Source organism: Bombus affinis, unplaced genomic scaffold, assembly GCF_024516045.1.
Source record: "Bombus affinis isolate iyBomAffi1 unplaced genomic scaffold, iyBomAffi1.2 ctg00000068.1, whole genome shotgun sequence".
Lineage (NCBI taxonomy): Eukaryota > Metazoa > Arthropoda > Insecta > Hymenoptera > Apidae > Bombus > Bombus affinis.
In genome coordinates this window covers 1568387-1593094 of record NW_026108822.1, presented here as the reverse complement: position 1 = coordinate 1593094, position 24708 = coordinate 1568387, and the positions used below count along the sequence as shown (strand labels likewise).

Sequence of the window (24708 nt, the reverse complement as noted above, 5' to 3'; positions counted from 1 at the left end):
CAAACAGATCTCTATATAAAAAGATAATTTCTGATTCTAAACATTTGTATTACGTTCATCTAATTATTAGGATATTAGATATATTATAAAGGAAGATATTATGTATTAAATAATCTGCCTCTTCTTCCGCTTTGAAATCCTCTACAAACGCCATTTATAGTCGTTCAACTTTTCAGCTCACAGAAAAAAACATTACGCGTATTCCTAGCAATCGCCCAAAGACTCGAACGTGTGCTTCGATAAAGCTCGCTTAACTTTCATCGACACGTCGATAACTTTGCGTTCCAAGATGTTATTACGCCCTAGAATCCCTAACATAATTTTAGAACCAGAATTTCTGTGCAAAACAATTCCATCGCTTTGTCACGCTTAACGGCTCAATCATCGAAACATGTATCATTTTTTTTTTATTTTTATTTATTAGAATATTTACAATCAATTCTCGTTGAGAATTTTCAGTAACCTAGTTTGGCGTGATACAATGACATGGATTATAATAGTTTTATATTGTTGGTTCTGGTAGAAACTAAGGATTTAATCTAGAGGGTATTTTCTTTTTAGTCTGCGGATCTGGTCCGTCGTGTCCAGTAGTTGGGTGACTAGTGGGTTGTGGTGGTTGTTGACTCTTGTGTTATATCTGCTTCTGGACTTGTGTATTTCATCTTTGACTGTAGGTATCTTGAGGTCACGGTGGATTGTTTCGTTGGTAACATACCAGGGTGCATTTAATAGAGATCTTAGCGTTTTCGATTGGAAGCGTTGGAGTATTTCAATGTTGGAGTTACTTGCTGTTCCCCATAGTTGGATTCCGTAGGTCCAGACAGGTTTTATTACGGCCTCGTAGAGGGTTATTTTGTTTTGTATGTTTAGTTTGGAGCGTCGGCCCGTGAGCCAATAGAATTTTCTTAGTTTTTCCTTTAGTTGCTTTGTTTTTTCGGAGATATGTTTTTTCCAAGTTAGTCTCCTGTCCAGGGTCATGCCCAGGTATCTTACGGAGTCCTTGCTTGGGATTATTGCGTTGTTAATGGTGACCTGGGGGCAGGTTTGTCTTCTTCTTTGTTTGTCATCCCTCAATATCCCCACTACCCTGTAGGCGTACGTGACCGTTGTCACACTTCTAGGACATTCGGTGGAAGGACCGTTAGGATACAGATGACTCATTAGGCACTTCGGCGATATACATTGTCGCCAAGGCCGCCACATCTCTATCTCCATCATCGGTCCATCGGATTTGAAGTATGCCGGTCGTGACAAGAGCAAGGTCGTTCAAGATGAAATCCTCGGCCCTTGTTAAATCGTCTCGGTCGGGGTCGAACAATGCGTTCGCCAGCATCCTCGTTTCTCGGTGATTGCACATAAAGCTGCCATTACTAGAACTTCAGTGGGCGGTAAGCGCTGGTGCTTTTTTCAGTCTCGCGTTCGCGCTTACTCTTACGCACAGTTCGCCGCTGCACTCGCGTGCGTTTGCAGCTGCGTTCATCCGTCTATGTGGCTGCCAGTCGTAGCACGAAGCTCGTTCATCGCGTTTACTCCACTTTATCGTCGAAACCTTCTGTCCGGGGGTATCGCGATCGACCCGAGATCCGATCGATCGTCTTATCCTTCCGTCCTTTTCGCGAAAGTCGTTCGAATTTGTGTGACGCGCGCGTGGAAAATACTGGCGCGAATCTTCGAGTTAGTGAGAATCTTTGGCTCGAATTTAATGATTCGTTCGCGTGGGAATCGCACGGCGTGGCGTGCGATTGTCGCGATCGCTCTTATCGCTCGCTCCACTTACGTTCCGCTTCGTTCTACCGACTACTAGTTTGCTGCATTCCCGGTTACTTTACTAGTGGTGAATCGTTAATCGACGCGAGTTACCGCCGACGAGTTTGTTACGATACGCAAGTACAGTGGAAAAAGGAGTTTAGCGAAACAGTTTCGTAAAGCTAAACGATTGGACGAATCGAAAGGAATTGGAAGTCGTTCTAAGAATTCTGTTCGAAGACAGCTTTGAGAAGGCGAACGGCGATTGAAAAAAGAAGAAATTGAAAGACGTCGAAGGAAATCGAGAAACGTTCGAATTCAACGAGGCAGTTTCGTACGCCTAGAGAGGATGATCGAAGGAAATTGAGAAAGATTCGTCTGTAATTTAAGATTCTGTATCAATTTGGTATAAATAGGTCGAGCAAATATTCACGGTTAATCTTTTCGATAAAACACTACCTACAAAACCACTGCATTCTATGATTTCATTTCATCTCTGGTGTACCGTAGAATCGTTCCCTTTTCCATTATTTCGATCGATTAAACAACACCCTGTGTATTAAAACCAACGATTCACCTTCGTATTACTTCCGCGCGAGCTACGTGATAAAGCGCGAGACATTGAAAATGTTAGAACGCGAGAGTATCGTCGCATCCGCGTCTATATGACACGGCGTTTCGAAAGCGTTACGAACCGGCGAAATGAAATGAGAATATCGGGTCTGCGAATTAGCTGCTTTCATCGCGATAACTACGTCTGCGAGTGAACGAGCATGCCTGGCAAGTTTTGGGTAGCCAGAAAATCCTATTGAAATTTCGATCAAAGCGCGCGAGACATGACGCGATCGAAACTTCCCAGTTTTCTCCTCGCCACGTGGCTGCTCGGCACGATCGCTACTAAGTCGCGAATGAGCGACTTTCTGCAAAGCTTGCAGGAGTACGAGATCGTTTACCCTCGAGTGATCCCGAATGAGAGCGCGCGGAACAGAAGATCGACCCACGAAGACCGAGAAACTTGGCGCGAGTATCTCCACTAAGAGCCGGTGTTCCTCGAGATCAGCAACTGGACCTTAAGGACCATGGCCAACGATCGATTGATACTGTCGTCGAATTTCACCGTGAATTGGGTGCGTCAGGGTAAAACCAAGTCCGAGCGACGTAACGCCAAGGCGAACTGCGATCTTCGACAAGGCAGCTTGGAAGGAGACGCGAGTTCCTTCGTCGTCGTGACGATATGCGAAGAAGAAGTGTACGCCTTGATGTTGATCGGGCAGAGATCGTTCTTCGTTCAGCCGCTGACGAATGGCCAGCATGTGATGTTTCAGCCGAAAAACGAAAAGTGGTGGTCGATCAGGAATAATTCGAGCTTCGTGTCTGTGAATCCGGAAAATCCTGCAGGTGAGAAGGATCGTTATCGCGATGGCTTTTCATCTTTCGTTAGACGGTTGGATGTAGGTGATTGGTTGATCGATTTACCGACTTCCTTGCCAATTATGTTATAAGCTTCTTACTTTGCGATCCGCCGTTAATTGCTTCTTCTATTCTAAAATTGACTCTGATCGTGATACTGTAAGAACTGATAGCGTCGATATGATAACACCATACATAGAGTATGAGAGTAATCGTAGTACAAACGAATATATATATATTCGGTTTAATAAATTTAATTTAATAAATTTAAACCGTCAAACAGGAAGGGCTTAATCTGCAGGCAAAAAGAAGAAAAAGAAATAATCATTTACAAAGCGAACGACCATTAGCTAATTCCAATTTGAAAATATAGCTAAAGTCAAAGTCATTTTGAACAAATGTTTCCTGTACGCGTTACCGTTTGGCATGGACGAACGTCTCGGACGTTGATGTCCGTACATTTATATATATATATGTCGGAGATGAAAGAGCACCGGAGCCTTCTCCTCGGAATTTTGGGAAGACACCTAGTACTGTAATTTAGATTTCACCATAGCCGTATTAAGAAAACCGTTGTCATTCGATCCGACTGTACTTATTCGAGATTTATGATAGTGAGCTCGGGCTCGAGGCGACAACCAGTCGCCGAACGTAGTCGCGGTCAAGGGGATGAACGTTTTGTTTAACCAAGGCAGGAAGTAACTCTATAACTCTCCTTAAAAGAAATGCTTGGGACAGGGTGCGATGGTAAATGTCTCAATGGTTTCTGTCCCGTGGCTCGCCACACGCAGACTATGCTTCGAGTAAGACGATTACCAGATGTTGATGTGTCTCCACAGTACATGTTCGGCTAGCCCGAGGACCCGCTATAAATCTTAAGATCTATTTAACGAAAGTCCTTCAAACCGACAAACAAAGGGCGGCCAGCACCCTTCCCCAACCATCAACATGGAAATTGACCAATTAACAGTAACTCCAATTTCCCTCACTTTCCGAATGAAGACTTTTCTCCACGAATCCGATGATCTCGTGCCCTTAGTCACACCCATCATAGTTTTCCTCGACAGCGTCACCGTGATGGAGAGATACACTTTCGTACGATTTGAACGACGATACAAGTAATTCTCCGGTACGTAGTGCTTGTTCTGTGGCGACCTGAATATAACTTAGACTTCCACGAAATATACACGTTCGACATCCCGTTGACCGCGGATTCGTTACCGGACGCGAGGCCATTGTCATAGCGCCGCGAGTATCTAACATTGTGATTAATTACCAACGCTGTAATACCACTCACTTGTGCCAATAAACTCTACCATTGTTACACCGCATCGATGGCCAATATCAACGAAGATTCATCGAACACCTCCACCCCCAATCCTATCGTCCAGCCGACATATATATATATGCATTTCTGATAATCATTTTCAACTCGCACAGGAAAGAAACATCACTGAGGCTACCGCGAATTAAATTCGCGTATCAAGTAACAGGATAGATACGATTCATACGAAGCTTTGCGTCGTTATTCGAGGTAGGAAAAGCTTTAGCAGTGATATCGAGAAAAGCGAAACTACGAAATCATCGCTGTCGTCGAGACAGAAATTGCTGCGAATATCGCGGAAAGCAGAGCGACGGTAAAGAGTATTACAGGAAAAAGTTGTTCGGAATATTAGCCTTGGCAAACATATTTCAAAGCCGTTGAATATGGCGAGATTGTCCGCTTTGTAAATATTTACCGAAAAACATGTCGTACGAAGCTGGGCAATAAACGCGTTTTTCCACAGTTACAAACAAGTATCGTACGTATGAAACAAGTAACGACGAATTTTCCATTTCACAGCACGCGACAATTGACCGTATTATCAGCGTTTCGTCAGAGTTTCAAGAACTGCGTTTTCTTTTCTGTATTTATGGTTTCGCAACTGTAAAACGGAAGGTTTATTCTGGAGATGCGAGTTCGCGTGAACAACTAGCGCAACGAGTAAAAACACGCGGTTTTTGCTACTCGATCGAATTGTTAGCAACTGTGTGTACGAGATCGTATTACTCCCATCGTTGATCGATGTCAGGCTTCTATCCGAGCACACGGACAACGTTCTCCAACGACCAATCAAACATACCAGATAATAATTTTTCATTGTATCATTATTGTAGCTATTAACGACACGGGCTTGTTGTCGCATGATAAAAAGCATGCAACTGCGCTGACACGATAATACAGCGAACTTTTGCACGCTGCGATGGAAAACGCGTCGTTACCTGTTTCGTACGAACGATACTCGTTTGTAATTCTGTAAAGAAACGTCCGTTGACGAACATTATATAAAATTCTTCCTTCTTCTTCTTCTTCTTCTTGTCTGTAAATCAACTCCTTACAATTTGGCGGTTTAAATTTGGCACACCCCGTATATACAGGATGCAACGGAACAACGTCTGAAAGCGAGAACAACGCGAATCCTTGTGGAAAAATGAAGAAAAAGTATAGGATAAAACGTTCTCATTTTCGATTTGGAGAATCGAGTCTGAAAATTTATCAAGTATACTCGAACTGTATCTGAATATCGGTTCGAATAATAAATTTATTTAATTATATAATTAATTTATTACAAAGGAAATACAATCTGGATGTGAATGTTAAATGGAAACAAATTTTGCTAAGTTGAAAATCGATCGTATCGTAATTACCACGACTCGTTGTTTACAGATTAAAAATCTGTTTTACGAATACGAGGAGCTATATATCTACTATTATTAATCAATTTTTATGAAAAATTTCGTACGATGCGCGGATAAATTCTAATTTGATAAATTGTTGGAAACGTGGAAAATTGAATGCAATAAAATTACGTGGCACGGTTTACACGGTTGCAACTTTATGACCCACTCAGGTCAAGTAGCAATGAAATTTATTGCATATATCGGAAATTCAAGGCACGTAATTGGCAGTTTATAAACAAATTATTTGTTCTCTTAATTAAATTTCCCGCGTCGAAAGCTGTGAAACGTTTTTGTATCGAAATCGAAGAATCCAACATCGCGATCCTATGAATCGAAGAATGCGACGTAAATGTTCGAAGTATGGTTGAGAAACGATAGAAAATTCCAAGTGTTACGCTGTATTTCTCGTTCGATTTAAATCGAAATTTTAATGAGGAACAGCGCCGATTGATATTTAAAAGTGAAACGGTTAAGAGCAACGATACAGGTTTTGTTAAAAGCAATTGGTCTACTTACCTCGCTGTTTAAACGGGTTTGTTTGACGTTACTTTGATCAATTTCCATTGACACTTTTATAGATAGCATTCTTTTTTACGGATGGAAAGCCGTCTGATGGAAATTTGTCTGAAATGTCCGTCGTAAAATTGCATTTTCGCGGGCAACAGAAAACAATGGAATTTTGTACAAAAGCGCAATACTTTAATTAGCGCAAAATTCCATTTTCCCCGCTGGGAAATTGAATTTTCTATTAAAGCGTGATACGTTTAATCAGCGGTGGCGTAATTTCAACAAACTAACAACTGGAATATTGACTTGTCACAATTTTGTGACACCGTATATGTCGTTGATACGTTCCAGTCTGGTCGTATTTACAATTTCAGAAATTTTGCAACTATTTTTTCATTTTATCCGTAACGAGAATAGCGAAGATAAGACAGGCAAACGTGGTAAAACGTTGATAATTCGGTTACAGGGAAATCGAATAAATTTGAAGTTGAAGAAAGTAAGAGAAAGTCGAAACGAAGCAAACGCGATTCCTTAAGCCACGATGTTCAGGGATTTTATAATCTTTCCGGTGACGTCTTCGACGTGGAATACCCAGAAGCTGAGAAATTGATTCTGTACGATGAAAAAGACGATGTCTGCACAGAATACAACGATACAATAGTGGAAAAATTATCGATCGACGTAAATCCTGTTGAGAAATGCTCAGTTGGTATGACCGCTAGTTACTAAAAGGTTACTAGGGTTATGTTGGTACGACTCCTAACGACGCTCTTTTGCCATAGGAGTCGACCACGCCTTAATTGCTAAGACGCATTGGGAGAGTTTAGACGTTTGCTGTGTGATTTGGTGTTTTGTATAAGAGAGAAAATAAAAGGTGTGATAACCAATCCGAGTGGATCCGAGATTGATTATCAACCCCAACCTATATAAAATAACAAATCCCGAGGAAATTGGATACTTCTCTGGTCCTAAATGGCAAAGGAACAGATTATCAAGTAAGTCAAATATTTTTCCAAATGCCATTCTTGTACAATCGTTGCTTTTCTACTTACCACGTACAATATAGCGGTTAATAAATTAACGAATCATCGAATATTACTGAAAGAAAGAAATTGTACTGATATTCCAATCTATCGTGTACAAAAGTAATAATAACAGCATGTAATATAAGAATAGCTTATCTTCAGCCTTAAAAGGAACTCGGTTTACAATTATTCTCCCTATTGCGTTCCACTCTCGCTTGATCTTCTACACGTTCATCTATATTTCGCTGTTTTTAATTTATTTTATTATTCCCTGTCTATTACACATATGTATATTGTCCATTGCACGAATCTTTATCTATCTTGCCTAATTTAATGTAAAAAAATAGAAAAATAGAAAAATTTGCTGGAGGAATACGTTTACCAAAATTTGTCAAGAATTTTAAAGAAATTTGCAGGATGAAATTCACGGTGATACCGAATTGATATTTTTGAAATTATACTTTTGAAATAATTATTTATATCATAATAATTATTCCACGAATACTTGCTCATAGATATTAATTTATGCTTTTAATAATCATGCGTTTAAGCTATCAAGTCGAGTCGAGTAGACTTTCTAATTTCGTGGAAGATAAGTCGATTTCTAAGATAAGTCATTTCATAGAGAAAAGACCAGCTGCTAAGGATTCGCCGCCACGATGGCTAGAGCTTGGAATAGCTGCTGATTACTCCGTTTTCATGGAATTCGAGTACAGCAATATATCTTGGCTCTTTTAAACATCGTAAGTAATACCAAACGAAATTCTGTTATTATACTTAGATATAGAATACCTCCTCCTACATATGTACGCAAGCAACCGGGAAACATAGGGCAGAGTTATGCGTATCTCTGTATTTTCAAGGTACGCTACTTGCTTTCAAACATCTCGATCGTATATTCGGACGGAAGCTCTGTATTTTCTGTTTACACTGTTCAAAGCTTGCACGTATCTTTTAAAAAGTTCAGCGAATAATTTATCCGTAATGGAATTTTGTAATCGATTAATTTCAGCCATTCGGTAATTGGTTTTCCAATGCTGTTGAGATTAATAACGTACATTTCCTAAGATAAATATAACGAATAAAATTAATTTTTTAGGAAAATTATATAAGATACGATGTATTTACGAGAGTTTTGAATAATAATTTATTTGTAAGGCTGTAATACTGTTTTAACGCCTGTTACATTTTCGTACGTATTTTAATCCTAGGTCAGTGCAATTTACATGGACCCATCGCTCGAATCCAACATGATTCTAGTGATCGTACGAATGATTTTATACGCGGAAAAACGAGACGTTATGGTAAGCGATTTCCATTAAATTAAATCATTTAACTAAAGTAGTAACTATCTGAGATACGCCTATGCGAGTGTCAATTATTTTATTTTCTACTTATCTGTACAGTGTATGGTATATAAATTATATAGGTCAAAATATCTGCGCATGACGTTTTAGATCGATAAAATGCAACGAGTTCCATTTTGTTAAATTGGACAACCGTGAACGATCCCTTGGAAACAAATTTCCAAACAAACAATTTTCACGGATCATTGGCAAACCTCGCATTTATCGTGTATCCGAAATATCTGTATAATCGACTATTAAACCTTTTTCATCTCTTAGGAATCTTAATTTAATGTTATAGACCTATGATAATATCATTGATATACGACACTTGCGATTCCTTTTACTTTTCTTTTTCTGCTATTCTTCTCTGCTGTCGAATCAACATTTCAACATTTTTCAGGAAGATTAAAATACTAATAGCGTTACAAGTTACATTTGATTACAATCAACAACACGATTACTTGCACATATATTTATTATCATTGACGAATATTTATATATAGTATATAATGCATGATGTAATAATAAATATAATATATTCGTAATATTAGCTAGCATTTATTAAGAAAATATTAAACGTTGTCGTAGGTCCGCCGTGGCGATGCCAGACGATCTCTCGAGAACGTGAACAAATGGAACAGAAAGATGCTGTCCTCGAAGGGCGTAAATCTCGATGTTGCTGTATGGTTGACGCGGTTAGATATAGGAGGTCCTTCCGGTTACGCACCTGTGTCAGGAGTATGCGATCCCGCGAGATCGTGCGCGTTAAATCGAGACGAAGGCTTGACCAGCGCCTTTATCATCGCTCACGAAGTAGCACACATGTGAGTGTCCCACATGTTGAGATATCGTTGGCAAACTGAAATATTTATAACTGGCCTGGGTATTTACGCAGAGACCGTGTGTTATTTATTTATGCAAACACGTACCTGTACGAGAATAATTTGAAAAATGAAATCTCCATAGGAGAACTTATTATCTTTACCGAATATCACAACGAGTACTGTACTTTGAATCTGCCATAGATTTTTGCGTATTATGTGCGTTCTTGCATTCCTCCTTTCACCTACGATGGCTCTTAAACAAGAAACGATATCGTAACGAGCAATACAACTTAGCTGAGCGTCCACTTTGGTTCCACTAGTGTTGTCCCATACGACTTTGTGTTTGACCTCGCTATTAGGGGACTTTTTACCCAACGTTTCCTTCACCGCCTTCACTACCTTCGATTTATCGAACTTGAGACTTAAACTGGCCGTTACTAAATCTTCCGGCTTCTTCGACATCGGTTGGTGTCTCTTCGTGAACCAATTCGACGGTGCCATAAAGGTCGAAATAGCGGCTTTCGAGGATCCGCTAAGCTTACTTTTAGCTCCGTGCAATGTCGACACGTCGAAGCTATTGGAACGGAAGCTCTTCGATCGTCTTCCTTTCTGTTCGGTCGTTTTTCCGGGCCAGTTTGATTTGCTATCGTCCCGGGAACTCGGCGCTTCCTCGCCGCATCGGTTGATTTCCGTCGCGGAAGACGCTAACGAGCTTAGGATCGATATCAGATCCGTATTAGAGCAGACAATGCCCGCAGCACCGGAAACGGATGCACTCGCGGCTCTTGGCAGTTCCGAGACGCGCTTTCGGAGAGAAGATGTCGGCGAAACCGACGGAGTAGGCATTTCAGAGAATCGTTGTTTCGGCTGTTGAGTGTAACGTTGAGCGGAACTGTTACCCTCCAGCGGCTGTATTTCGTACACTTGCTCCGTCGACGTCCTGTATATCCTTAAGCGCACCTGGCAAACGGATTGCTTTTATTCGAAAGACAGTTTCTTTTTTATCATAATTCGTGCGTTATGATACATGTTTCGATGATTAAGCCGTTAAGCGTGACAAAGCGATGGAATTGTTTTGCACAGAAATTCTGGTTACAAAATTATGTTAGGGATTCTAGGGCGTAATAACATCTTGGAACGCAAAGTTATCGATGTGTCGATGAAAGTTAAGCGAGCTTTATCGAAGCACACGTTCGAGTCTTTGGGCGATTGCTAGGAATACGCGTAATGTTTTTTTCCGTGAGCTGAAAAGTTGAACGACTATAAATGGCGTTTGTAGAGGATTTCAAAGCGGAAGAAGAGGCAGATTATTTAATACATAATATCTTCCTTTATAATATATCTAATATCCTAATAATTAGATGAACGTAATACAAATGTTTAGAATCAGAAATTATCTGTTTATATAGAGATCTGTTTGATGCAAGATCTAAAATCAATCAAATCGGATTGTATGGATTGTGTATTTGACTGTGTTAATCCTTTGACGTCGATAGCAACGATGTATATAGCGAATGGCGGTTATCAGCCAAGATTATGAGTACGTAGGGAAGAACAGAACTGAACGCTTGCTGTTCCAATAATGACGATCCATAAAAGTCTGAACTCTAATAAAAAAAAACGCATGATAACGAATACAGCGCGTATTCTTTCGTATGTCTTCAATGAATATGTATAAGTTTCCTCGTAACAGAGTTGAAAAATGCCTGTAGCGTTCCAAGTTTGAACAACGTTTGTGTCGCGCGAAAATTGAACAATATCTGAACCGCTTGAACGTTAACAAGTATCTTTTTCTGTGTTCGAGGTGTGAATGCCGCGAGTGTCATGACCAACCTTTCACGTGCTCTTGGCGCGCCTTCTACTGGCAAAGATGGGACGCTACTTGAACTAACACGAGATGTTAGTTTTCCGAGAAGATCACGATATCTGTGCGGGTGAGGAAGTTCGGCAACTTGTACCGCTGTAATATAATTCCAAATTACCCTGCGGAGATACCTAGTTTACGACACGTCCCTGGCGATTGAGCGCGGGATGAAGCAAATTTCTATGTTATTGCTTAATAATTTATGATTCCAATTGAAAAATAAGCTTCTTCGCGACCATGCTATAAGCTTCACCGACGAAGACGTGCTTCCTTAGCGAGGCTCCTGACGAACAAGGAATGAAAAACATAGCGACTCGATTCGTCCGTAATTTTAACTGTTAATTCTCGCCTAATTAATAATTGTTCTAACTCCACCTAAAAAAGAAGAAAAAAAAGTAATTGATGAATCCACGTATGCGTACATTGTTATAAAGAACGATATGATGTGTAAATAATTATAAGTTACAAAGAATAAAATAATAAATAATACGATGAAAATTGTATACCTGGAGAGCAACGAATATTTGGTTCTTTCAAATCTTAACTTCGCACGATCGTATAGAAGTTCGTCAACTTTAAACTCGGTTCTTCTTAGTCTGCAAACTAGCGGAGATAGAGCGGCTAAAATTGTTGAGGTTATTCAGTATATAAAGAGAGAAAAACGCGTGGATAAAGTGTAAGATACAAAGTATATATTTGACTTAATAATGAAATACAGGAATACAATTTGAGCTGGTCCAGATCCGCACGCTAGCAGTGTTACTTTATGACTGAGAACCCCGAAGCCAACGTCGCCTGTCTACCGTTTATGGTCTGCCTCCCTGCTATTCTTTGTTTATATGCTGTCGATGGCTTCAGCGCTTGAGAAAGCTAAAAAGACCAAATGTGGAGTTTTCCTAGAAGTGGTGACCACTTCAACACCCTCCCTAAAACTCTACATCCCAACAAACAATTATATCTGAATATTTTCTAACTCTCGTCGTAAATATCTGAACCTTGATTTTGTCAATGTCTTCACAAATACATTTGCCAACTGCCTTTCTCTTTTCCATTCAAATTAATTTATTACTAAAAAAACTACGAGAAGACTAAACAGATCATGTAGAGTTTTTTTTTTATATTAGAAGTGATAGTCACTTCGACACCCTCCCTAAAAACTCTACATCTCTATAAGCAATTACCTCTTAACATCTTTTTTATTTTTCAAACCTAACTTTTGTCTTAAATATTCAAATCTTGGTTTTGGCAACGCTTTTGTACATATATCTGCCAGTTGCTCTTCGCTTGTTACATATGTTACATCAATTTCGCCTCTATTGTATAAATCTCGCAAAAAGTGGTATCTTATATCAATATGCTTACTTCTTTGATGGAATTCAGGATTCTTAATTAATTTTACGACACTAGTATTATCTACACATAGCGTATACTTAAATATCTCTATTTTGCATTCGAGAAATATTTTCTTTAGCCACATAATTTCTTTCTTTTCGGATCTCATCGTTTCGTTAAAATCCACTGGTAATTTTTTCGCTACGTACGTTACTGGGTTACCATAAAAATCGGTTCGCTTGATCTTATCTCTATCTCTCAATTGTCTCACATTCTCGCTAGTTATAAAAGGTTGTTTTTCAGTTTCACTCTCTGCACTTTCATACGTACATACTCTCAGTTGACCGTAATCCTCCGAGCAGGTCGGACCTCTCGGCCCTAAGGGATAAACAGGCGTAGGCCCTAACAGTGAGCGCGGCAAGCTATACAGTGCACAGTAGACAGTGAGAGAGCAAAAAAAAAAAGAAAAACAAAAAGAGTGCTAAACAGTGAAAAAATAATGATAACATCAACCTCTCTACAAACAATTTAAAAATAGAAGAAGAAAGGAATGAAATCGAAACCAAGGAGGCAGAACCCGCCATAAGCTCGTCAAAAAAAGGAATCAAAAGAAAAATAGAAAAACAACAAATAATTAAAGATAGCAGCATAAGAACTGCTACACAAAAGACGCGGAAACTCAATCCGCCCCCAAACCTGGTAACCAGGAACAAAATAAACACAAAACAAGAAAATTTAAAAGGAGAAGAAAGCGACTCACAAGAAGAGCACGACGATAAAAACGAAAATATGAAACAAAAAAGAAGCCCACAACCTCAACCAATGGCAATCACATTAAAAAACAGATTCGAAGCCCTCCAAGCCCAAGACCCCTGCACACCGCAACCGCATGAAACCATTATCGAAAACATTAAAAAAAAAACGACGTATTAAGGGAAAAGGCAACCAGACAGCCCACTCCCCCGGACACGTCACCAATAACCACAAGCAAAAGCTATACCGTCCGGACAAGCACCCCCCCCCCCCCCGCCGCTCCGCCAAAAAAAAACAACACCACATCCTTCAACATTACTGAAAAACCAAACTCATAAGGGCCTGCCACCCAGCCACCCCGCTGAAGACCAGGCAGACCCCCCCACATCAGCAAATGGGGCCAGGCCACCCCCCATCAACATAACATTACAAGACCCAAAAGACACAATAGCACTCATGGAAAATTCCCTCAAAATCAAGAATTTCCATATCAAAAGAATCCATTCAGGTAAGCACGTGCTTTATCTTCAAAACATAAATGACTACGCGAATGCAAAAAAAATACTGACCGCAGCCAACACGGCCTATTTCACATATACCCCAAAATCTCAAAAACCCCACACGTACCTACTAAAAGGGCTAGGAAACAGCTACACAGAAGCGGAAATACTAGAAGACCTAAAAGCCCTGAAAATAGAAGAAGTTAATTTCACCAAAGTGACTCGATTCACAACAAGAAAATCAAGGGAGAACAACACATTGCTCCCAATCTATATAATTCAAGTCTCCCCCGATAGCAACATTGGGAACCTACTAAAAATAAACAGACTTAACTATCTAAAAATAGCATGGGAAAAAATTTAAAAAAACGATATCACGCAGTGCTACAAATGCCAGCGAATAGGCCACACAGCACAAAACTGTAATCTAAACTATCGCTGTGTAAAATGCACTGAACCGCACGGGCCAGGCGAGTGCAAAATAAAAAAAGAAGCAGCAATAAGCAAAGAAAAAATCTACTGCGTAAACTGCAAAAACTACGGACATCCTGCATCATACAAAGGATGCCCAAAACTCGTCGAATTACCCAAAAAGATTAATGAAAAAATCATCAAAGCAAAAACAGCAAAAGCCGAAAGAATCGCCAAAATAAGCCGTAAGTACGTCCCCGAGCTAAAATTCGCGGACATAGTAAAACAAAGAACAAGTATAAACGAGACAAGCCCACAAGTAACAAACATAGCGGCACAAGTCAAACAAAACCCCAACCCAACAATAGACTCACCCCGAATAAGCATAATAAATGTCATTGAAGACTTCAAAAAAAGCATTCTAAAAGCTCTAAGCGAACAACAAACACAACTAAACGAAATAAAAAAAGCACTAAATACACATGAAGAAAGAATCGATTCCATCTTCAACATCATCGAAAATATAGACGAAGATTAGCCAAAACCCACCCGTCCACCAATCACAGCAAAAAATAAACCAGATAAAAGTTAAACATCTGAAAATCATCTCAATAAACGCCAACTCACTAATCTCAAACCAAAAAAGATACAGCATGCTAACACTAATTAAGAAAGAAACCCCCGACATAGTACTTATCTCAGAAACCAAACTGAACTATAGACATAAAGTGCAATACAAAAACTACTCTATAATAAGACACGACAGACCAAACGCTACCCAAGGAGGAGGAACGGCAATCCTCATAAAAAACCCCCTGAAGTTCAAAACAATACAAAACGACAAAATAACAAAATTCAAAATCCTAGAGACGACGATCATAAAAATAAAAATAAACAATAAGGAAAACTTATTTATCTCCGCAGCCTACGCAGCCCACGGAAACCAGAATCAATTTAACGACGAATTCGACGATCTCTTCCAACTTTTACAGCTCGACAAACAGGAAAACTACTACATAATAGCCGGTGACCTTAACGCTAAACATACCAGCTGGAAAAGCGAAACAAACAACACGAGAGGAAACTCCGTCAGAACCTGGCTAGACAATAAAAGCATTTTCTACAAAACAAACCTCTATGGCTCCGAGCTACCCTCTTACCCAAAAGGACGCTCCTACCTAGACATATGCCTAGCAGACGCCCGAATAAAATTCCAAAACTTACGACCAAATAACACTCTCAAAACCATAGACTACGACAGCGACCATAACGCCATAGTATTTCAGATAAGCAAAAACACATCCGACTACCTAACACTCGAAACGCAGACCGAAACACCCAGGTTCAACTATAAAAAGACATACTGGAAAAAGTTCCAAAACCTGCTCGAACAGAACTGCGACCTAAAAATCTACAACAATGTCAACCTAACAGACAGACAAATCGACTCGTTCATAGACGAAATAGAAAAACATATACAAGAATCCGTACCGACATTTAAAAAAAAAGACTCCTGCGAGCCATATATAAACTATAAAATAAAAAAACTACAACGAGATAAAAGTTACATACTATCGAAATTAAACAACCTAAGACACAACTACTCTTACGACAAAAGAGAAGACATAGAATTCCTAAAGTACCTGCTACACGAAATAAAATCACAACTAAAACAAGAATTCGCAAACTCTATAAATCAATACTGGACAAATAAAATAAAAAATATCTCCAAAAAGACTCTGCTAGCAAGTTCCCGCAGATAAATCAAATTTTCAGACCAAAGGAACAAAACTCCATCCCGCCCCTCAAACTGCCTCCAGAAAAAGCCTCCCTCATCCAAGAAGCAGGCATCGAGATACACAACACCAACAAAGACACAGAGGGCAACTTCATAATATCAAAAACAACGGAAAAACTAGACATTATCGGCACCCACTTCGCCAAAACTCACACACAAAACGAACACATGGGCCGAGAACAATTAAACAGAATTATCATCGCCGAAACAAACATACTAAAAAATAAAATAAAACAAGACATAGCGCTAAACAAAACAGTCTGCACATTCTCAAACGAAAACACATCGGACGACCCCAAACAGCCCGACCCAGAAATAAACTACTTTACAAACTTCAATCAACTAAGTACAATCTTCTCCACGCTAAACAACAAAAAATCCGCCGGCTTCGATGGCATTCCAAACATCTCGCTCAAACGCCTACCAAACAAAATAAAATGGTACTACACAGTACTGTTTAATAACGCACTGAACAACACGTACTTCCCCCAAAAATGGAAAAAAGCCAAACTCATAGCCATTACAAAAAAAAAATAAAGACGGCTCATCACCTGGAAACCTGCGACCCATAAGCCTCCTCCCCAACATAAGCAAAGTATACGAAATGATCATAAACAACCCCCTAGCAGCCTTCTGCTCAAAAAATAAGATAATCCCGGAAAACCAATTCGGCTTCCGCCACAAACACTCCACAATCCAGGCAATAAACAAACTTACGTCGGATATCTGCTGGGCACTTAACGCAAATCAACGAGTAGCCGCCTGCCTAATAGACATCGAAAAAGCCTTCGACACCGTCTGGATCCCAGGGCTCATTTATAAAATAATTAAAAAGAACTTCCCCGAATACCTAATCAAAATAGTATGGGACATGATAACAAACAAAACGTTCATAATGACCGACGGCTCGCACACTTCAAGCAAAGAATTCTCCATAGAGAACGGCCTGCAACAAGGAACAGTAAATTCCCCGCTACTCTTCAGCATCTACAATAACGACTTACTAAACCTCTTTAACCTCAACGCATCCACACATAAACGCTCCATAGCCTTCGCGGATGACCTAATCATCTACGTAACAGGCCGCAAAACCAAAACGATAAGAACAGAACTGCAAGAACTCTTTAACAAAATCAGCGATTACTATCATACATGGAAACTAAAAATTAACGCAAGCAAATGCGAAACCATACTATTCAGACCCATGACAAGCAAAATCGGCCCAGCAGAAAGGGAACAAATCAGGAAATTCCGCCTAAAAGAAAAAGCAAACGAAGAGAACCTCATACCACACAAAAATTGCGTAAAATACCTAGGAATAAACATAGATGAAAAACTAAATTACAAGCAACATATCGAAATCCAACTCTCCAAAGCCAGCAAAGCTTTTTGGAATACAAAAAGGCTGTTTTATTCCAGACTTCTCGATAGCAAAGTAAAAATCATGTGCTACCAATCGCTAATAAGACCCATTATAACCTACGGCTGTCCAATATGGTACAACATACCAGCGTCAATAATGGAAAAAATTCGCATATTTGAAAGAAAATGCATCAGAGCTTGCCTGAGCATTTACAGATCTGAACACAGCGGATACAGAAAATACGTAAAAAACAAAAAAATATACGACTTAGCCAACATCCACCGCATCGACTGTCACATCCTAAAACTAACGAGAAATCACTTCTCGCAAGCCGCGAAGATCAAAGAAAACAGCCTAATCTTCGGCTGCTTATACCCAAACGACGCATACTTCAAAATCACTCTGTTAACAGGCTACATCCCCCCCGAAGCCTTTATATACCTAGACGAAAGAAACTGTCTCCAAGACCAAAACAACATACCCATAATTTATCATATGCAAAGGAAAATAGGAATGAAATCTATTCAATACGAGGAAAACCTAGATAGCCGTACTGCAGACACTAGGTGGAGATACAACATGGCCCTCCCCCAAAAGGATACAGAAGACAAACACAGAAAAAACACAAAAAAATATTGGTGGATACGGAACCCATAACAAAAAACAACAAGATAAAGAGCCACAAAACGGCAACGCCCACTGAATTAAGTGTAAATATGTAAATATGTAAATAGATATACGAATACTATACTAATCCCACAGAACACCCCTCCCCTCCCCTCCCAGTCCATCCCCTCCCATCCTGTAGTATAATATAATGTAATATTGTAATATCGTTACACGTGTATCACGTGTACCTGTATATGTGTGTACAATATGTATATAGAGTTCGTTCGTGAGCGCCGAGGCGTGCAGACGTGCCCGGCAAAGTCCACAAAATAGCAACTACCATCCAGTTGCTGCTGAGTGCCGAGACGTGCAGACGTGTGTCCAGTGCCCTGTGAAGTTCACAAAACTCCACGTGACGCCCAGCTGACGAAAGCAAATCCAACTAACCTAGCCAGGGGTTAACAGCCTCTCGACTAGTTCTTTCACACTGAACTAACTAGCTCGATGATGGCTCTATCATTTCCAACAGGCTCCCCGGAGCAAAATTATAACACCGCCATGTTTCCTCCCCCGTGGCAAGAGGGCAACGCAACTATCCTGGTAAATGACCACCACACGAAAAAACGAAAGCTCGAACCGACCAAGACAAATGTAAACAAGATTCAAACCAAACCATCAGCCAGCCAAGTGACTACCTACAATAGATTCTCAATTCTGGAGTCCACGGAAGACTCCATGATTACAACCGAAGAGGTAAATAATCTCCATACTCAAAGAATTCCCCCTCCCCCACCGATATTCATTAACGACGTAATCGACATACAGTCAATGATTAAAACTATCGAAAAAGACATCAGCAAAGAAGACTACAAGCTAAAGATTAACAACAACCAAGTGAAAATACTGCCGTCCCACCCAGACGCCTATAGAAAGTTAACCAAGCTATTAAAAACGTTAAACGCCAAATTCCACACATACCAGCTCAAACAAGAAAGACCATTTCGAGTGGTGCTACGCAATATCCATCACTCAGTCGATCTAGACGAACTAAAATGCGAACTGTCAAATCACGGCCACGAAGTAACTAACATCAGTAACATTAGGCATAGAATCACAAAAAACCCACTATCCTTATTTTTTATAGACCTAAAACAAAAAACAAACAATAAAGAAATCTACAATATCAATCGGCTGATGAACTCCATAGTTAAGTTCGAGCCACCTCTTGTAAAGAAAGAAATAATACAATGCAAGAGGTGCCAAAGGTACGGCCACACGCAGAAATACTGCAATCACAACTTCCGGTGCGTAAAATGTGCAGGTAATCACCCCACTGACCAATGCACTAAATCCCCGGAAACCCCCGCCAAGTGTATCCACTGTCAAGGAGAGCATCCTGCGAACTACAAAGGATGCTCAGCCTACAAATCGCTACATAATATAAAGTATCCAAAACTGAGACCCAAGGACATAAACATACAAGAACCTAAACCCCAAAAACTCACCACACCAACAGTATCCTATGCGCAGGCAACGCAAGGAAACGCATACAACTCGAAAACACACAGTGTACACACAGAAAATAGAATTCCCACCCCACCAAGCACTGACAACTTTACCAGACTCGAAAAACTTATCGAGAAGCAAACTGAGCAAATTAACAACTTGCTGTCACTACTCACACGCTTCATGGACAAATTCATAAGCACAGAAGCAAAATAAAACCAATGCGAATAGCTCTGTGGAACGCCAACGGTCTAGCTCAGCACAAAGCCGAACTAGAACTATTCTTAAAACAACAGCAAATCGATGTGATGCTCATATCCGAAACCCACTTCACCGACAAAAACTACCTCAAAATACACGGCTACAACTTCTACCACACCCAACACCCCAGCGGAAAGGCTCACGGCGGCACCGGAATCATAATCAAGTCAAACATCAAGCATTACGAACTTCAACCATTCCAGAAAGACTACCTCCAAGCAACAAACGTAGCAATAGAAGACTGTCATGGTACAATCACCACCTCAGCTGTATACTGCCCTCCCAGACACTCCATCGCCAAAGAAGACTTTGACCACTTCCTGGACACCCTGGCCAGCAAATTCATAGCCGGAGGAGACTACAACGCTAAACACACCCAATGGGGCAGCAGACTGGTTACAGTAAGAGGCAAAAACCTCCTCAACAGCATATTAACCAACAACCTCAACTACCTTACCACGTACGAACCCACACATTGGCCCACCGACACAAACAAAATACCCGATCTCCTTGATTTCTTCATAACTAAAAATATCTCGTCAAGACACGTCCAAATCAATTCCTCGGCTGATCTCTCCTCTGATCATTCCCCCGTGATAGTAACAGTCAGTTCAACTATCATCGAGAATACACCTAATGGCTCCATTCATAACCAACACACCAACTGGCAGCTCTTTAGAGAAGTCTTTACCCACACAACTTCAGCCTCAACCTCACTAAAAACCAATGATGAAATCGAAGCAGCCACGGAATACCTAAATGCGAGCATAATAAACGCTATCCGCGTCTCCACACCGGCAAAAACGTCCACCAGCAACCACGAATACCCCCAGTACATACTAAAAAAAATAGCAGAAAAACGTAGACTAAGAAGGATATGGCAGACCCATAGAACACCGGAGGACAAACGCAAACTAAACAACGCAACTAGAAAACTATCCAAAACCATAAAGAACTACAATAATGACCGTTTTCACAAATATCTCGCCAGCTTGTCCCCCACAGCCGACTCAAACTACTCACTATGGAGAGCCTCCAGGAAACTCACGCGCCCCCCACAAATAATACCTCCAATCCGCCGCCCGCAGGGTGGATGGGCGCGTAGCCCTATAGAAAAAGCCAACCTATTTGCCAAACATTTGACTGAAGTATTCCAACCCCATTCCTCCATAGCCGCAGCGGACGTCACCGAATACCTGCACACTCCCTTCCAAATGTCCCCTCCTATTCAACCTTTCACTTCTGCAGAGATCATAGAAGCAATCAGTCGCCTAAACCCCAAGAAAGCAGCAGGTCACGACCAAATAGGAAATAAAGCAATCAAGGAACTTCCCATAAAAGGGATTGCACTCATCGCATCAATCTTTAACGCCATCCTCCGCCTTGAACACTTTCCTAAGGCGTGGAAAATCTCACTAATCACCCTCATCCCCAAACCCGGTAAACCAATATATGAAACCAGCTCCTATCGCCCAATCAGTCTCTTACCTACCCTGTCTAAACTATTCGAGAGGATGCTCACGAATCGTCTCCTTCCACTCTTAGAAGAATTGAAGACTCTCCCAGATCACCAATTCGGCTTCCGAAAACAACACTCAACAGTAGAGCAAATCCACCGCATAACCCACATAATCAGCCAAACCCTTGAAAAGAAAAAATACTGCTCAGCCGTATTCCTAGACATCCAACAGGCATTCGATAAAGTATGGCATGAAGGGCTACTCTACAAGCTTAAAAAAATCCTACCCCACCCATACTACTCCATCTTAAAATCCTACCTAACCAACAGACAATTCATAGTTAAATGTCTAGGCGCCACTTCCGCAACATTCCCAATAAAATCCGGCATACCGCAAGGTAGTGTCCTCGGACCCCTACTATTCTCCATCTACACTGCCGACTTACCCATATCAAACGAGGTAACAATAGCAACATTTGCCGACGACACAGCACTATTAGCTACCCACGCAGACCCAGCAATTGCCTCATCCACTCTCCAGCGAAGTCTCGACTCCATGGAAAAGTGGTTCCAAAAATGGGGTTTTAAAATAAACGAAAAAAAATCCTCCCATGTAACCTTCACGCTCCGAAAACAAACCTGTCCCCAGGTCACCATTAACAACACAATAATCCTAAGCAAGGACTCCGTAAGATACCTGGGCATGACCCTGGACAGGAGGCTAACTTGGGAAAAACATATCTCCGAAAAAACAAAGCAACTAAAGGAAAAACTAAGAAAATTCTATTGGCTCACGGGCCGACGCTCCAAACTAAACATACAGAACAAAATAACCCTCTACAAGGCCGTAATAAAACCTGTCTGGACCTACGGAATCCAACTATGGGGAACAGCAAGTAACTCCAACATTGAAATACTCCAACGCTTCCAATCGAAAACGCTAAGATCCCTATTAAATGCACCCTGGTATGTTACGAACGAAACAATCCACCGAGACCTCAAGATACCTACAGTCAAAGATGAAATACACAAGTTCAGAAGCAGATATAGCACAAGAGTCAACAACCACCACAACCCACTAGTCACCCAACTACTGGACACGACGGACCAGATCCGCAGACTAAAAAGAAAATACCCACTAGATTAAACCATTAGTCCTACTAAAATCAACAATATAAAACTATTATAATCCATGTCATTGTATCACGCCAAACTAAGTTACTGAAAATTCTCAACGAGAATTGATTGTAAATATTCTAATAAATAAATAAAAAAAAAAAAAAAAAAAAACTCTGCGAACGGTCTTTACACCAGGGGATACAAAAAGGTATCTGAATGGCGACGGTGACAGTATCTTTTCATTCCATTTCCGTTTGTCTCGTTTAGCGAGAACGACGTGAATCCCACCGACAAAAATAAATAAAGGAAAGCGCATTATATTAAATATTGTACATTTATCGTGACCGATGCAGTGTTGGATCAGGATTCGAGGGGCTGTATCGAGAGAAAATTCTCATTGTCCCTCTCGAGACTTTTTTCCTTAGGAAAAGAAAAAGAGACTGGGATGAAGAACGGTGTGAGTTCTTTCTTTTTTTACCTGGGAGGAGCGAGGGGGATAAATGTTACACTTGCGTCTCATTAATCTTTAATTAGATAATCAATTCACTAGTTACGAAATGTCATAATAAAAAGTAGTACTCTATAGTTGGTATTTCAATAATAATAGCGTAATAATAATAATTATATTCCATAGTTTTGTTTGCAATTATCGTCTATCGAATAATTAATTAATTAATTAATTAATTAATTAACGTTTACTCCATCATGATATAACCGCGACCTATATTGTGTTTGATAATATAAAAAGAAAAACAAATCGTATAATACATATATAGTATATATATTATATATATATAATACATATAGTATATATATATAATATATGTAATACATATATAGTATATATAGTACATATATAATATATATATAGTGTTGTATCGTTCACTTTTCGTTACAATAATAAATTGTCCACGAACGCTGACGTGCCAACAAATCCGACGTGCAAACCGCTTCCGTTTCATTCGTTTCTTTCTTTTTATTTTTTATCATCTACGGAAGTAATCTTTCGCGAATCTACAATCCATCTCTTTCTCGATGTTCGAACACACTAAGACCCATTTTTACACTCGCAATTATGTGCTCGAACTATCTTCAGAAAGAGAAAACTCATTTTTCTTTATATCTGTTGCACACACACACACCCATCACATATCGTATTTTTACGATTCGTTCGCAAATGAACGCCGATTCTTAGCAATTGTGTCATCTTCGTTAGTAATTAATTATTAATAAAATCAAACGATAAAATGACTCGTGTAGATCGCGATCGTCGGATTGGTACACAATAGCGTTCGATTGTTCGCTCTTAAAGAGTTTACTACCAAAAAAGGTATACCACTTTCAGATTTACAACACTGCCCTAAACACAGCCATACTAAGCCAAATACTTTTGGGTCTTCGTCGTTACGTTTATTCTTTTTACTAGTAAAATCGTTTACTTAAATCTACAGTCGATAACCATCCGCATTTCGTAGATTGTTATTTTTTGTTCTTTGTATTACTCTGTTTCTTATCGTTTTCATCTCACTTTTAGAAATTTCAGACGCACGACAAGATTTGTTTCTCAACCGATTTATAGTTGACCCGCTCGATTTAACTGCTATCACATAATTCTACATAATTATCTTTTTTTCTCTTTCTTTTTGTCCTTTTATATGACGATCTTGGAAAGACGAATCTACGACGTTCTTTCTATAAAACTAGTCCGAGGGACGAAGGACGTAGAGAAAAACCGGTGGATGGAGGAAAGAAAGGGCGAGAAAGAGAATACATAACAAAAGGAATGTTTCGGAATCGATTGACGATTCACATTAACCGATTTATAAAAGAATTTAAAATAGTCTAAAAATAACAAAAAGCGATCTTTCGAATTTGGAACTTAATTGAGTGAAAGAAAACCGGTTATCTTAAACGAACCATTCTCGTTAAACTTACCCCCGTCCAACCCCGCGATTAAAATTTTCAAGGCAAAAAACATTCGCCAATCGTTCGTTAGATTCTTTCTTTATTTTTATAAAAAAAAAAGAAAAATGCTTATTGCCTTCTTTTATAACGAATTCAAAGGGTACCGATGTATATAAGACAAATGGAAATGTACGATGTTATATGTATATAGATATATCTGATGATAAATGTATCAGAATGAGTCAA

The 24708-nt window shown here is 39.9% G+C and overlaps 2 protein-coding genes and 1 long non-coding RNA gene across 7 annotated transcripts in view; 2 read left to right on the top strand and 1 right to left on the bottom strand.

Annotated features, from left to right (window-relative positions):
• The window catches only part of LOC126927012 (uncharacterized), a 31803-nt gene extending 29379 nt beyond the window's left edge, over positions 1-2424 (bottom strand). The window contains exon 1 of the long non-coding RNA XR_007715079.1: positions 2324-2424. This is a non-coding gene — a long non-coding RNA (uncharacterized LOC126927012). The remainder of the gene's footprint in view (positions 1-2323) is intronic.
• Positions 1-24708, top strand: part of LOC126926971 (uncharacterized) — a 234636-nt gene that overhangs the window by 118560 nt on the left and 91368 nt on the right. For 3 of the 5 annotated variants that reach the window (XM_050743273.1, XM_050743271.1, XM_050743274.1), the window contains exons 3-4: positions 6851-7093; positions 7167-7379. In XM_050743273.1, the coding sequence (XP_050599230.1) occupies positions 6851-7093; positions 7167-7243 (320 nt within the window). In that variant the 3' untranslated portion in view covers positions 7244-7379. Of the gene's footprint in view, positions 1-2802; positions 3145-6850; positions 7117-7166; positions 7380-24708 lie in introns of those variants that run through there. The other 2 variants (XM_050743272.1, XM_050743275.1) reach the window with 2 other exon arrangements.
• Positions 8109-11949, top strand: LOC126926979 (A disintegrin and metalloproteinase with thrombospondin motifs 3-like). Its single transcript, XM_050743284.1, has 4 exons — positions 8109-8152; positions 8621-8713; positions 9347-9582; positions 11387-11949. The coding sequence occupies exons 2-4, from the start codon at positions 8636-8638 to the stop codon at positions 11466-11468; spliced, it is 396 nt and encodes a 131-aa protein (XP_050599241.1). The 5' UTR covers positions 8109-8152; positions 8621-8635; the 3' UTR covers positions 11469-11949.